This window comes from Pleurodeles waltl, chromosome 9 (genome assembly GCF_031143425.1).
Source record: "Pleurodeles waltl isolate 20211129_DDA chromosome 9, aPleWal1.hap1.20221129, whole genome shotgun sequence".
Classification (NCBI taxonomy): Eukaryota; Metazoa; Chordata; class Amphibia; order Caudata; family Salamandridae; genus Pleurodeles; species Pleurodeles waltl.
This window is the reverse complement of record NC_090448.1, coordinates 917,569,481-917,584,918: the sequence shown is the minus strand read 5'-3', so window position 1 is coordinate 917,584,918 and position 15,438 is coordinate 917,569,481. Positions and strand designations below refer to the sequence as shown.

Here is a 15,438-nt window from a genome sequence, read left to right as displayed (position 1 = left end):
TTAGCAAGCCCATCCCTAAACTCTGCGGACTGTCCAATAGAAGTGCAGGAATAGATATGTATCATGCAAACAAATTTCTCAGAGAGGCTGGCCCCACTTGGGCGTCTGCTCTTGCATCTGAGTCCAAACAGTAATGTCTAGTAAATGTATGTACAGACTTCCATGTAGCAGCCTTACAAATTTCAGATATTGGAACATTGTTAAGGAGGGCAGCAGTAGCCGCTTTTCCTCTTGTGGAATGCGCTCTAGGTCTAGCAAGTAGTTGTTAGCCAACTGGTAAGCATTAACAATACAAGAAACTATCCATCTTGATATTGTTCGTTTAGATGCTGCCTCTCCTGTCCTCAAATGACCATAATTTACAAACAAGTGGTTGGAATGTCTAATCAATTTTGTTTTATCCAAATAAAATTTTAGCACTCTTTTCAGATCTAGGGAGTGCAACGCCTTCTCCGCCGGAGTCTCCGGATTGGGGAAGAAAGTCGATAGAGAAATAGTCTGATTGATGTGGAATTCTGACACCACCTTCGGTAGGAATGATGGGTGAGTTCGCAGAACTACTCTATTGTCCTGAAAGACTGTGCATGGTTCTTTGGAAGACAAAGCCTGAATTTCACTGACCCGCCTCGTGGAAGTAATGGCTACCAAAAAAGCCGTCTTCCACGTAAGGTGCTGCAAAGAGGCTTTGTGTATAGGTTCGAAAGGAGAGCCCATAAGTTTCGACAGTACTATGTTCAGTTCCCATGGAGGGGAGGGTAGGGTCTCCGGATGGGCGGAAAAACTTTTCAAACCTTCCAAGAAATCCTTGACTACTGGTTTCGTAAAGAAGGATTCCTGAGAAGGTGACTTACGATAGGCTGTAATGGCAGACAAATTTAACTTAATAGAGGATACCTGCAGACCGGACTTTGCCAGATGGAGTAAGTAAGACAATATGACGTCCTCCTGAGCCCGTATGGGATTCGGACCTTGCTGACAGCACCATATGTAGAACCTCTTCCACTTAAACGCGTAAGAACGCCGCGTGGAAGGTCGTCTGGACTCTTTCAAGATGTTCATGCACTCCTGCGAGAGCCCTAGGTGCCCATACTGCAGGAATTCAGGAGCCATGCTGTCAAGCTCAGAGAGGGTAGGTTGGGATGCAGAACCCGGTCCTCCATCCTGCTCAGAAGATCCGGTCTGCACGGCAGCCTCCTGTGAGGTTGTTCCGATAGGTCGAGGAGATCTGTGTACCAGAATTGACGGGGGCATTGCGGCGCTATGAGAATTATTCTGGTACTGGATCTGTAAAGTTTGTTGATCACTGCCGGTATGAGGGGAATCGGTGGAAAAGCGTAGAGAAATATCCCTGACCAGTCGATCAACAGGGCATTCCCTCGAGATCCCGGACGGTAGAACCTGGATGCGAAGTCTGGGCATTTCTTGTTTACCTCGTCTGCGAAGAGATCCAATTGAGGTCGACCCCATTGAGCGAAGATGTCTTCGACGACTTCGCCGTGTAGGACCCAATCATGGGCGTCCTCCAGGTGTCTGCTCAGGAAATCTGCTTCCACGTTCTGTTGACCTGGTAGGTGAACCGCTGTAAGCGACATTCCTCTCGCCAGGAGCCAATGCCAGATTGTTTGAGACTCCCCGAGATAGAGGTAGGGATCTCGTTCCCCCTTGTCTGTTCAAATAATACATTGTGGTCGTATTGTCTGTTTGTATTAGGAGAGATTTCCCCTGAATCGATGGAGCAAAAGACTTGAGAGCCAGATGGACCGCTCTGAGCTCCAGCAGATTGATGTGGTACTTCCTTTCGTTGTCGGACCACAGGCCCTGAGCTTGAAGGGGACCTAGATGAGCCCCCCATCCCTGAAGAGACGCATCCGTTACCAGAGTGTCGGATGGAATTACCTGGTGAAACGGAGCTCCTACAGACAGGTGAGGTCTGTGCATCCACCATTGCAATGACTGACGTGCTGCTATCGGCAGCCGCACTCTGTCCTCCCAGCGACCTGTCCTTTGGCTCCAGTTGTTCTCCAACGCCTCTTGGACGGGCCTCATGTGCATCCTGGCATTTGGGACAATGAAAATGCATGATGCCATGGAGCCCAGCAGAGATGTCACCTGACGGGCCGTAGGTGCGTCGGATTTTAACAGGTCTTGACACTTTCTTTACTGATAATAGTCGTTCCTCCGAAGGATACACTCTTTGGAGCTCTGTGTTTAGTATAGCTCTCAGGTAGTGGAGGTTCTGTGTTGGAATCAAGGTGGACTTTTGGTAGTTGACTTGAAGACCTAGAGACTCGAAAACCTTGAGTACAATGTCCCGATGGGTTCTCGCCTGATCTGGAGAGGAGGCTTTCAGTAGCCAGTCGTCTAGGTATGGGTAGATGAAGATTTTTTGTTTTCGAAGATGTGCCGCTACCACTGCCACACATTTCGAGAAGACGCGGGGGGCAGATTTCAGGCCGAATGGTAGCACTTTAAACTGATAGTGCTGTGAGGCTATCTGGAAGCGCAGGAATTTCCGATGCTTGGGAACTATCGGGATGTGAAAGTATGCATCCTGCAGGTCGATGGAGCACATCCAGTCTCCCTGATGTAGCTGAGGGAAAATCTGGTGAAGAGCCAGCATCCTGAACTTTTGCTTTCTTATGTACTTGTTCAGAAGCCGTAAGTCCAGAATCGGTCTGAAAACGCCCTCTCGGCCTTTTTTCGCCACCAGAAAATAACGGGAGTAAACCCCCTTTCCTCTGTGCGCAAGTGGAACTTTTTCTATTGCCTTCTTTCGTAAGAGGGCGAGAGCCTCTTTGCGCAATAGGCTGACGTGAGATGGATTGCATTTGGCTGGTGGCAAGTGCGGTGGAGGTTGTCTGAAAAGAAGAGAGTAGCCATTTTCGACAATGTTGAGCACCCATTTGTCTTTTGTGATAGAGTGCCACTCGTGAAGAAAATCTGTGATACTTCCCCCCACCGGAGTGGTGCACAGTGTTGAGGGAAGCGAGTTCTCATTGCTTGGCCAGCGCTTTTGGTGTGGACTGTTGAGGTCTACTTGACCCTCGTTCCCTTGTGGCCTTACGAGCCTGAAAAAGAGGGCGTCCCTGCCTTTGCTGTGGCCTCTGGGACCAGTGAGGGGTTTGAACCCTCTGCTGGAAAGGGCGCCTGTCATAAGGCCTATGCCTGAAGTCCTTCTTCCTTTGCAGGCCTACTGCCCTCATAGTGTCCACTTCGGTCTTCATGCGCGCCATTTGTTCGTCCGTATGGGTACCAAACAGCGAGTTCCCGTTGAATGGAAGATTTAGGACGCGCTGTTGTGCTTCCTGTTTTAAACCAGTCAATCTCAACCAGGAAGACCTTCTTGCACAGATTCCATGTGCATACCCATGTGCAGCTAAGTCTGCCCCATCTGCTGCTGCGCTGATGACTTGGTTGGATACCAGACATCCCTCTTGCAGGATCTCTTGGAAGTCCTGTCTGTCTTCCCTGGGTAATTTTTCTGTGAACCTGTTGAGAGAGTCCCACAGAGAACGGTCATATCTGCCTAGGAGTGCAGACGCGCTGGAGACCTTCATTACAGATGCCGCCGTGCCGCACATTTTTCTCCCCAAAGAGTCTAGATGTCTGCTCTCTTTGTCCGGTGGGACCGTGGAGGATGATGCCACCGAGTGAGTTTTTCGAGCTGCGGCCAATATTACCGAGTCCGGCGGCGGATCCGTTCTTAGGAATAAAGGATCTTGTTCAGGCGCTTTATATTTTTTCAAAATCCTAGCCGGAGCAGGTTTGAGAGTGGCTGGCGCCAAAAAAGTGTCCATGGTTGGCTGCAACAGACCAGGCACTAGCGGCAGTAGCTTTTTCGAAACTGCTCTATGTTGTAGAGTCTCAAAAATGACTGATGAGGAGGTTGATGGTTCTGGAACCTCTATATTTAACTTCTGTGCTCCCCTGAAAAGTACCTCATTAAAAGTAGTGATGTCATCCACCGGTGAAACTCTAGCCGGTGGAGAATCTGTCAAGGTAGGGGAGTATCGTCCGACGGATGACCCTGATGATGACCAAGAGGGCGATCTTCTGTGTCCTGATCGTCGCCTGGAACGTGACCTGCTGCGAGACGCTGTAACAGAGCACCCAGGCCTCGTGGTCGGTTGGCGAGAAGGAGAACGAGCCTGTCCTGCCCGCGCTGTCGGTGATGGCGTTCTCGGGAGAGAGGCAGTAGGAGAGTACATCCGTGAATACTACGAATCCGGGGAGGCCGCTGGTCTGTTAAGGCTCTCCAACCATCTTGGTGACAAATTGATGGGTGAAACATGCCCCGATGATGCCGCTCTCGAACGAGAGGAATCACTCCTTATGGAGACCACTGGAGATGGAGCGGCCTTATCTGCTGGCGGAAGTCGATGTTCTACTCCCTGCGAGACAGGTAAAACCTGCGTCGACGTCGATAGCTGTACTGACGTCGAAGGGAGCACCGCCGGCTGTTCTTGCCTCAATGTTGAGTGTCTTGACGTCGAACGGCGATCTCTGGACCTCGACCTGCTCGCCATCGTGTGCCTCGACGTGGAGCGGTGAGCGGTCGACGACGGATGTCGCTCTCGCCGCCGTGGCGATTTCGACGTCGTGTCTCTTGACGTCGAGGGGCGCGAGGCCTTCGGCGGCGAATGGGCGCGCCGGTGATGGCTCGACGTCGATCGGCGGGTTGCCGTCGACGGAGATATGCCCCTGCGATGGCCATGTTCTCTCGACGTCGTATCCTTCGACGTCGGGCGGGTCGCCATCGACGGCGATCTATGGCGGTGAGATGGTGGCAGCGACGACGTCGACGGGGAACAAACAGGTATTTTCCTACCTGCTGACGTCGACCTAGCCATTCTCTCCTGAGAGTGGCTTGTTGGCTGCCTGGGAAGCAAAGAGGATGATGTTTTTTGCCTCTCGTGAAGCCCATGAAGCCTGATCTTTTCTCTGTCCTTCAGAGTCCTCTTTGACATGTTCTTGCAGTGTTTTCAAGTGTCAGGGCAGTGACTCTGAGGCAGGCACACAATACAAAGAGTGTGTGGATCTGACTGGGCCTTCTTCTTCCCACAGGAAGGGCATTTGACAAAAAGGGAAGGCATTTTTCTGTCAGAAAAAAACTGCCAAACTCAGACAATGATGTTAGATGTCGAGTAAATAGGAAAAAATGCTGTTTGAGAAAAACTCAGAAAAACTGAGAGCTCAATGCTCCAGGATCCTCTCAGAAGAAGCCGGAAAAAAGAACTAACCTAACTGTGAACCAACTGTCACCTCTCCTTCACCCCTGAGGCATGGTGGGATACTGGAGGTGCTCAGGGTCTTAAAGGCACGGTGCCAAAGTTTTTATGGTTCTCCTGTGTTAACTTGCATGCAGCCTATTGGCTAAGAATGCTCCATTGTTTTTCAATGTCGTTTATTTCTCTTTTTCTCTAATGATTACTACTGCTTATTTCCCTAAGCCCAGTTTTGGGGCTTGGGTAGATATTTATTCTCTATTGTAATTTTATAAAGATCAAAAAAAAAAAAAACTTCATAGAAATAAAGCATTTTAGCCTGTTTATGATTATAGCCTGCATTGCTGTTTTACACATGTATATATGAGTTTAGTATGAAAAATATGTCTACTAAAAATGCTATATATATTTTTTTTGTGTATATTTCATACTTTATATGTGTGTATTTTATATATGCTCCGGGGTCCCTGCACAAGGGCGGGAATATTCAATGTTTATGACTATTGATGAGGATCCCCTGGAAGAGAAATCCCAGTTAAAGCCTTCACAAAAGATAGATTTTTTGGGGTTCAGGATAGATTCCATCTTGACCCAACTGAAACTCCCTTTGACCAAGAGACTAGAGTTGAAGAGAGCATTGTCTGTACCTTTGATTTCCTGGAGGGTACTTGCCCGATTGGTAGGCCTCCTAATTTAGTCTATTCAAGCCATTTTTCCAGGCCCTCTACACTATTGGGCCCTCCAGAGATTGAAAATTATGCATCTTCGAAAGGGTCTTTCATATTCAGAACTGATTGTTTTAACTCAGGAAGCCCTAAAGGAGCTTCAATGGTGGCTGGCTCACATGGATGCTTGGAACGGCAGGGCAATATTTGCCTCTGTTCCAGAGGTTGTCATAGAATCGGATGCCACCAAAAAGGACCCACTTAAAAAACCGCATCAACGCCAATGCTCACAACAGTAAAGAGCTCTTCGGCATCGTCAATGAGCTCTCCACCACCAGGACCCTGCTCCGACGAACCCCCGCCATCACAGGAGTTCTGCAACTCACTGGCAACCCACTTCAGTCGAAAGATAGAAGAAATCCACACTAGTTCAAACCCCAGACCCACCAGCTGACTACAAACACCCAAGAACCCAACGCTCCAAGCAACACCCACCTCCTCCACACCTGGACCCCCGTCAACAGAGGACACCGCCACCACCATGGCCACCATCCGCTCTGGATCACCATCGGACCCCTACCCAAACCATATCTTCAAAAGGGCAAACATCATCATCGCCCCCATCTCTGCAAAACCATCAACAGCTCCTTCAAGTCAGCCACCTCCCCAGAAAGATGGAAGCACGCAGAAATCAACGCCCTGCTGAAGAAACCAAAGGCAGACCCAGACGAACCCAAGAACTACCGGCCGATCTCCCTCCTCCCCTTCCCAGCCAAGGTCATTGAAAAATCGTAAACAACCAACTATCCCGGTTCCTGGAAGACAGCGAGGTACTCGACACCTCCCAATCCGGATTCCGCAGAAACCACAGCACTGAGACTGCACTCATTGCTGCCACAGACAACATTAGGACCATTCTCAACGAAGGAGAAACAGCAGCACTCATCCTCCTGGACCTCTCCGCAGTTTGACACGGTAGATCATCACACTCTCTGCACACGCCTCCACAACGCCGGAATCCACGACAAGGCACTCAACTGGATCTCCGTCATTTCTCTCAGGCAGAAACCAGAGAGTCCACCTCCCACCGTTCCAGTCAGAAGCCTCCAGAATCATCTGTGGCGTTACCCAAGGATCTTCGCTCAGCCCCACGCTCTTCAACGTTTACATGGCCCCACCTCGCCAACATCGCACAAACCCACCGCATCAACATAGTTTCCTACGCAGACGACACTCAGCTCATCCTCTCCCTCACAAAAGACCCTACAACTGCAAAGAACAACCTCCACAACGGACTTCATGCCATCGCCAGCTGGATGATATCAAGCCACCTCAAGTTAAACACAGACAAGACAGAAATCCTCATCTTTGGTACCAACCCCTCAACTTGGAATGACTCCTGGTGGCCCACCTCCCTAGGAACCGCACCCTCACCCACCACACACCACCCACGCAACCTAGGCTTCATCTTGACTCCACACTCAGCAGGTCAATGCCATCTCCTCTTCCTGCTACAACACTCTCCGCATGCATTCAAGTGGATTCCCGTTGAAACCAGGAAAACTGTCACCCACACCCTGGTCAGCAGCCGATTGGACTATGGAAACGCCCTATATGCAGGAATAACAACCAAACTCCTAACAAAGCTGCAAAGAATCCAGAACGCAACCACATTCCCGCCCCCCCCCCCCCCAACCTCAGAGACCTTCACTGGCTACCAGTATCAAAGAGGATCACCTTCAAACTCCTCATCCACGCACACAGGCCCAGCCTACCTCAACGACAGACTCACCTTCCACACCCCCACCAGCAATATTCGCTCCGCCAGCCTCACCCTCGCCTCCATTCCCTGCACCACCGCCAGAGGAAGATCCTTCTCTCACCAAGCCTCCAAGAGCTGGAACTCCCTACCGCTCCACCTTCGCCAGACCCAAGACCTCTTGACATTCAGGAAACGCCTCAAGACATGGCTCTATGACCAGTAGCTCCCCCCCCTCCCCCCCCCCACCACCCCAACGCCTTGAGACCTTAACGGGTGATTAGTGCGCTCTATAAATCCTTGATTGATTGATTGAGGGGGCTCGGAAGCCAAATGTGGGCAGATAGAGACAGGGGGTCGGTGGTCTCCAGAGGAACTACAGTTGCATATCAACAGCCTAGAGCTTTTAGCAGGCTCTTTTGCGCTGAAGACCCTGTCCCCGCTCAAGTCCAAATGTTGTATCCTGCTGAAAATGGACAATATATCAGCAGTGAGGTATATCAACAAACTTGGGGATGGGGGGACGCGATCCAGGATGTTAGCAGAGATTGCGAAGGAATTTTGGCATTTTTGCCTAGCTCATCAGATTTCGATCACAGCGGAATACATCCCTGGCAAGGTGAATGTAGTAGCAGACTGGAATTCTCAATAGCTCTGAGATGTCAGCGATTCGAGATTACATCCCAGAGTATTTCAGTTCCTGAATCATCTTTGGGGTCCTTGCTCTGTGGATCTGTTTGCATCCAGCTGAATACTCATCTTCCCTGTTTTTGCAGTTGGATGCCAGATCCATAGGCTCTCGGTTCGGACGCCTTCCTTCAGTCATGGATAGGGAACTCAGCTATGCGTTCCTCCCCCCCTTTTCCATGATTCACAGAGTTCTCTCCCTGGTCCTTCGGCCGAAGGTAGAGCTGATCTTGGTAACTCCATGCTGGAAGGCCCAGTCACTGTTTCCAGTAGCACTGTCCCTTTGTTGTGCTGCCCCTTTACAAAATCTGAGACCGGCGGATCTTTTGTTGGATCCAATGGGGAACCTCATCCTCTCATTCTGGAGGACAAGTTGTCGCTCATGGCCTAAAGAATATCAGGATGTCAGAGCAGGTCTCTGAGGTTTTGGAGGACACTAAGTTCTTCCTCTCTCAATCCCTGGCACCTAGTACACTTAAAAGATATGCCTCCTCCTGGAAGCGATGGCTGGATAGGTGCAGTCAGAGGGGTGTGGATCCCTTGGGGACGTCAGTGCAGATGATTGCTAATTTCTTGTCTCAGCTAGTAGCACAAGGTTTAGCCTATAGGACAATTAATAATTTTAGGTCGGCCATTTCGGCAAAGCATCCTCGAATGGATGGTAAGTCTATTGGAGAACACCCTTTAATATGTAAACTTCTATGTGGTATACGTTTAGTAGGTCCTCCTCAACTTAAGTATTCCTCTTTAGGGGATGTAAATATAATTTTGAAATTCCTGGTTGCATGGCCAGTTAATGAGGGTTTATCAAGAAAGCAATTATCAGCAAAATTAACTAAGTTACTTTGATTTCATTTAGTCAAAGCCCTGGATATTGAAGGTAGGGTATTTAATCCTACATGAGTTTCTTTTTAGATTTCTAAACAAACGAAATCGAATTCTACATGTATTTCTTATCCAAGTTTTAGAGACAATTCTAAGTTGTGTGGTGAATTGTTTAGAAGTCTATGAAGATGTTACTCGTGAACTTCGGAGTGATCATTCTGGTCAATTATTTTGTTGCAAAAGCCATTTGGACCTTTGTCTTCAGCGACTTTAGCTAGATGGGTCAGATGGTTATTACGAGAAGCAGGAATAGATGCTTTGTTTTTGGAGCTTATTCTGTTAGCGGAGCTATGGCTTCAAAAGCTTTTAATTTAGGATCTAGATTGGGAGATATTATGACAGCAGCTGATTGGTCTTCAGGCTCTACCTTTAAGCTGTTTTATCATAAACCTATTGTAGATGTAGCTTATAGCTCAGTTTAAATTTAGCATAATCTGAAGCCTCTGGTCCCGACATAGAATCAAAACTTATCTAGCTTGCACAACAAGAATTTTCAATTCTATTAAGGACATAGAGGCGAGGATTATCCCACCCGTGATATGGGTAAAAAAAATAAAAAAAATTACATGTTTATGGCATATTGTATTGTGATATAAATGTTGTCCCACCTTATGTAATATGTCGTATTTTATCAGTGTTGGAGACATTACATCAATTTTTCTTTTTCAGATGAGAAAACCACTTTAAGGAGATCCACTGAGATCTTTCTGATTTCCATCATGGAGAGCGGTTCATCTATTAGTTGCACTGTTGTGCTGTTTCAATTCCCTCGTCAGGAAGATTCCGTGGGTTGGCACCACGACTTCGTTGATTGGTGTTTGTTCATGTTTGATTCTGGATATTACTTGAGCAAAGAAAGAGGACAGACTATAACATTCAGGATATATATACTAGATGGTGGGCCCTTATTGGGGGTCATAACGAGGCTGTAAAGATATTGGGAAATGTAGTGCTGTTTTTTTATTGGCTGCTGTGTGTTGACAGTAAAGAAAGAGATAGCATATTCTTCGCCCCCGTGTCCTTAATAGATTTGAGAATTCTTGCGCTTAAGCTAGAAAAATTTGGTTCACATCACAAAACCGCCAAAGTGGTTTTCCCCAACGTATACAAAAAAATAGATGGGTAGAATGGTTGAATTAATCTCAGCCAATGGTAATTAATCAGAGCTGCATCCCAGTCCATCATTATTTTGTACCATGCCACCTCAGTCTGGGCCCAGCCGTATGCAACTCAGTCTTGACCCTTCTCCAATAACAAGAGACCAGCCTGAACGGTCAGGAACGATCATCTGTGAACCAGAGCACAAGCAACCCAAGCTCTGTTTCGCTCTGTACAGGGCTCTTCATTCAAGAGTAGCTTGGTTCCAGTGGCACAATGAGCATGGGGCTCACATCTGGGCATACAAGTTGCACTTAGGACATCATGCTGAAGTATACAAAAAGTGATTCCTGTTACAGCAGTGTCCTGTGCACGCATGAAGTACAGAGGAGGATTTAAAATGCCCGTTAGCGCATGGAAGGGAATCTCTGGCAGGATGTCCTCCAGTCCATCAGTTTACTTCTCACATTTTCATGTACAAGACAATGGGAGCGGAGATGAAAGAACGCAAACTCTAGTTTGACGAGGTGACTGTGAAGGGTTGGGCCTGATAAAGACATTTCATATCACCAGGTTTGATTTTTAATTCAAGCAAGTAATTACCTTACCAGCCACAAAAACATTTGATGGGGATAAGCTATCCATAAAACACACAAGAAACAAAGAAGCGAGCGGTCAGACAAATCATGAACATAGGAAGAGATGAGATTAGAGTAAAGAGCGCACAAGTGGGTAGAGGGGCAAAGCTCAGGTGTGGAAAATAGCAACGGAGTTAAAAGAAATGATGGACAAAAAAAAAAACGGGGAAGAGTGGATCAATTGGAGAAAGAAACTGTTGACTAAGACAAGTAAAATAAGGGAACAAACAGTCTTGCAAAATTTAATAGGGGATTCAGAACAGAGAAGAGGGCAGGAGAGCTACAACTCATAAGGAAAAGAGGATGCCATGTTCCACAAAAAATGTAGATAAAAGGAGGTATAACTTAAGTATGTAAACAGGGTACGGTTACACAGGAGAAAGGAACACCTTAAAAGGTGAAAAAAAGAATTTGAGCCAGTGAACCAAGAAGTAGATTGAGAAAGTTGGAGAAGTCACAGCACAAATGTGTCGAGTTGTCTGACCTAAAGACAGTACGAGTGAGTGAAAACATACAAAAAAAAAAAAAATACCTTGGAGAGCAAACACAAACTGGTAATAGGATAGCAGGGAATACACTGCCTAAGAACAACTACAAAAGGGCAGTTGGTGCAGAAGTAGTAGTTAGTCACGATTAAAGGCCAGAAACAAAAGGACCCAAAAGAGTCAGAAAAAAGGAGGAAAAAGGAGAAACTGGAAGCCTGAACAGTGGATAGGCAGGCTTGGTAGTGGCGATAAGCCACAAAAAGAGAGATTCTGAAGGAAAAGGGAAATTAAGCAATGCAAAATAACATCACATGCAGAGCATTTACAACAAGGCATAGTAGGTTTTGATAACTGAGGAGAGGTAAACACATGAGCCCAAGGAAGAAGGCTCACAATTAACAAAGCTGAAAACACAATTTACTGTAATGAGCGAAGATAGGGGCTAACATGGGATTCTTTGCTGAAATAGAGAACCTGGAAAAACAAACAACTACAGCACCACCCAGGGGCTTTCATTTAAGTCTGGAAGTAGCTTATTTAGCAGCATTTTAAGTCTATTATTCTTAAGGAATAATGTCCTTCCTACGTAGGGTTCCCAGGAATCAGGGATGATGATCTGCCACTGCATGCAAGCATCCCAAGGATTCACATTTTTTCTGGTAAAGCTCAGCTTCAAACTCTTTAGAATAAAATGCATTTGCATTAAGCTGCAAAATAAATCAGCATATTTAAAACATTCATAAACTAACATATGCGTTTTGCCCCACAAACAAAAGCATAATTAGTTCACTTAATAATCTTAGAGGGCTAGATGCTACTTACTTTCATCTGGTTTAGCTGCTCGCATGTAGAACTTTAATTCAGTAAAGAGAGGCCCATTGTCACTTGGCTCCTAGAGAGAATATCAAGAAATTAACATAGCCCAGTGCAAATCTATCTTTCATTTTCTCGATTAAGGTCATTTGTAATGCAGTGTGAACAAGAATATACATTTACTGTTTTAAATAAGCAGAGTTTCATCAAAACTTTGTGCAGGCCAATGTAATTTTTTTAAGATATTTAAAGCTTTAGGAGAAAAAAAAAAATATATATATATATATATATATATATATATATATATATATATATATATATATTTATATATGAAGGAAGGTTCAACTGCAACTAGTAAAAGTATTCTAAAATCTGTCATTCAAGGCTTTTATGTTCATCGTAACTCATGTACTGTGGAACTGCTAGATTAAAATATTGATAGTTCGAAACAACTGTACATTGTAGACTTCAAAAATAAGTTGAGGCCAAGCTATGGTCAGAACATATGCCATATCCAGATACTACCCAAAGTTGCCTTATTAAAAATACAACAATTTCAGAGGCAGATTACCTTATTGGTGGAACATTCGATTCGATGCTCTTTCAAAACTGAAACTGTAAAGCTATCTTAATTCTATGTCAGGACAGGGGGCAAGGATTATACTCTTCTTTCTAAGCTCTTCTTTCTTTCCTTTTATTGATCATCAGCATTTAAAGAACCATCTTTTCCAGAACTCCACAGGAAAAGAACTACAAAACACAACAGCCAATGAACGACCTCCCCTCCAACCATAAAGCCCACTGTCCCCTCAGACACTCCTTTTCTTTCCTGCTCGAAGAGAGATAAGTAATGGTTATTCTCTTTTCCGTTACATTTACTGTGTTTGTCATACTGTTGATTTGCTTCTGGTTTCAGTTAGCTGCTTGCTCTACAGGTGTATTTTCACCGTAGGAGCCCTTTCACCACGCCACTTGCAGTTGATTTCCTCAGGGCAGGGTGGCGCTGTGAGGTGCATGTCTCTATGCTCTGCGGGGGCAGGGGTCCTGACCTCTCAGCAACGCTCTACCTGTGGCCACAGTTTAGGAGCTCCTTTCGCCTCAGTAGCCCTGCCGATCTGTCTCGGGGTCTGTATTATTGCTATTGTCAGCAGTGTGATGCCTCCAGGGTCAGTAGTGAAAGCCTCCTCGAGCCCCCCCAATCAACTTCAACGCATGCAAACCCAGGCGAATAACCCCACTGTATTAAGGGAGGTGGCTCCAGAGGATTACCCCGTGTTTTGGCATCTGTACGGTTCTTCATTGCTGGGTTCCAGCTTCAGTATTTTGGCTTGCATCAGTGCTCACTGCCAAACTGCTGTTTGACCAGCACAAAAATGTCCTGTGCCTGCCACATATACTATTGCTGATCTCCATCAGCCCAGAATTCAGTTCTTCGGCATTCCTTAACCTTCTTGCCTTCAATGGTAACAAAGACCCTTAGGTCACTTAACACTTCCAAAACAGTTATGCGGTCATACGATTATGCGGAAGAGGAAACAATATTAGTCCTCCTAATAGATAATGAGTTATGCAAGGAGGTGGATGCCTCCATTCAGCAGGTGGTGGCCTCGGCCACTGAACCTCTGGAGAGGCACCCGATTCAACTGGCTCGTGCCTACCCAATCCCTCTGAACCTTACTCATCCCCAAGCCAAAGGCCCCTCTCAGTGGGCTGCAAACAACTAGCGCACCAGAACCCCAACGCAGGTTGGAGTCCAGGGTGGACACAACTGCTTTTGATAAGGTGAGCAGGCGTTTTTAGAACGTCCACCCCCCCAGTTTGCTTTCGAATTCCATGTATGTCTTAAACGCTACAGTGAATTCCCTATCGGTAGTACCCTCAGTGGGCACTGATGAAGACTCCAAAGGGAATTTCAACTGATGAGGAAAGCGAGTCAAGGACCTGGAGACCCATCCTTAGGTCCTTTGGAGACTCCCCAAGAATCCTCCGACATGCTGGATCCAGCTGACCTAGTCCAGCCCCATTCATCAAATGGTTTCCCTCAGATGTCAGTTCCTATGTCGCTGGCCGCCTGCGGAAACCTCTTGTGAAGGACGTCTGAGCCAAACTGAGTGGAATGCCACCGCTCCTCCCTGCCCGGAAAACTCTGTTCCACCCCCAGAAATCGACCCTAAAATGGTCACTTTCCTGCAAAAGTTAAGTTAATTTATGATCCCCCCCCTCAAAAACAAACAAAAAAAAAAAAAAAAAAAAAAAAAACGACAGGTCTTGGAAATCCTGCCAAGAAAAACCTTTAGACATTGTTTGGTCCCTTACAAAAGTTCAGGATCTGGCCGAGCAGGTTAAGGCCTCAGGTACACCATTGTCACATGAGTCAGTCACCGGAGTCCATCTCAGGGTGGGCTGAACGGGCATCTTTCTAGCCAATACCAACTGCACCTTCTCGGCCAAGGGGCGCTGGTCACTCCTGATTAAAGTAGACCCCAAACTAGGAGATTTTCCTTCCACTGAGGCTGTGGCAGTGGCACAGGGGGTCCCTTCAGTGATACTTTCATCAAAGAACTGCTGAAGTTTGTGGCCATGTTCACGCCCCTTGATGAGGTTAGCTCAATTCCTTACCAACTGGAAATCTCTTACTTCAGACAATTGGGTTCTCCAAGCAATCCTTGGTTTTCAAATAGAATTCCTTGGTTTCCCCCATTTAACCCACACCCCTTGATTCTCTCTCAGACACAAATGGGACTAGTGGATCAAGAAGTCATTGAACTTCGACAAGGAAGCCATATCCCTGCCTTCCCTTCATCCTCGGGGTTTCCTGAGCAAACTCCTTGTAGTGGACAAAAGGGATGGAGGGCAACGTCCTGTCAACCTGAGGGAACTCAATGGCTGGGTGGTGCACTGCCACTTCAAGATGGAGGGCATCCACCTCCTCCATGACCTCTTGCATCCAGACAATTGGCTGGTGCGTCTTGATCTTCAAGATGCATACCTGATAATCCCGATTTTCCCTCCACATAATAACTTCCTACAATTCTAACTGAGTGGGTCAGGTTTACGAGTTCACAACCCTACCGTTCGGTCTCTCTTCGGGACATTAGTGTTTCACCAAGGTTCTAAAACTGGAGGTGGAACACCTAAGGGCAAGGGGTTTCTGTCTGATCACCTGTCTCGACTATCTCCTAT

The 15,438-nt window shown here is 46.7% G+C and overlaps 1 protein-coding gene across 6 annotated transcripts in view; it reads right to left on the bottom strand.

Annotated features, from left to right (window-relative positions):
- VRK1 (VRK serine/threonine kinase 1) overlaps positions 1 to 15,438 on the bottom strand; it is a 224,657-nt gene that overhangs the window by 175,761 nt on the left and 33,458 nt on the right. For all 6 annotated transcript variants that reach the window (XM_069208279.1, XM_069208280.1, XM_069208275.1 and 3 more), the window contains one exon: positions 12,265 to 12,334. In XM_069208279.1, coding sequence (XP_069064380.1) covers positions 12,265 to 12,334 — 70 coding nt within the window. The remainder of the gene's footprint in view (positions 1 to 12,264; positions 12,335 to 15,438) is intronic.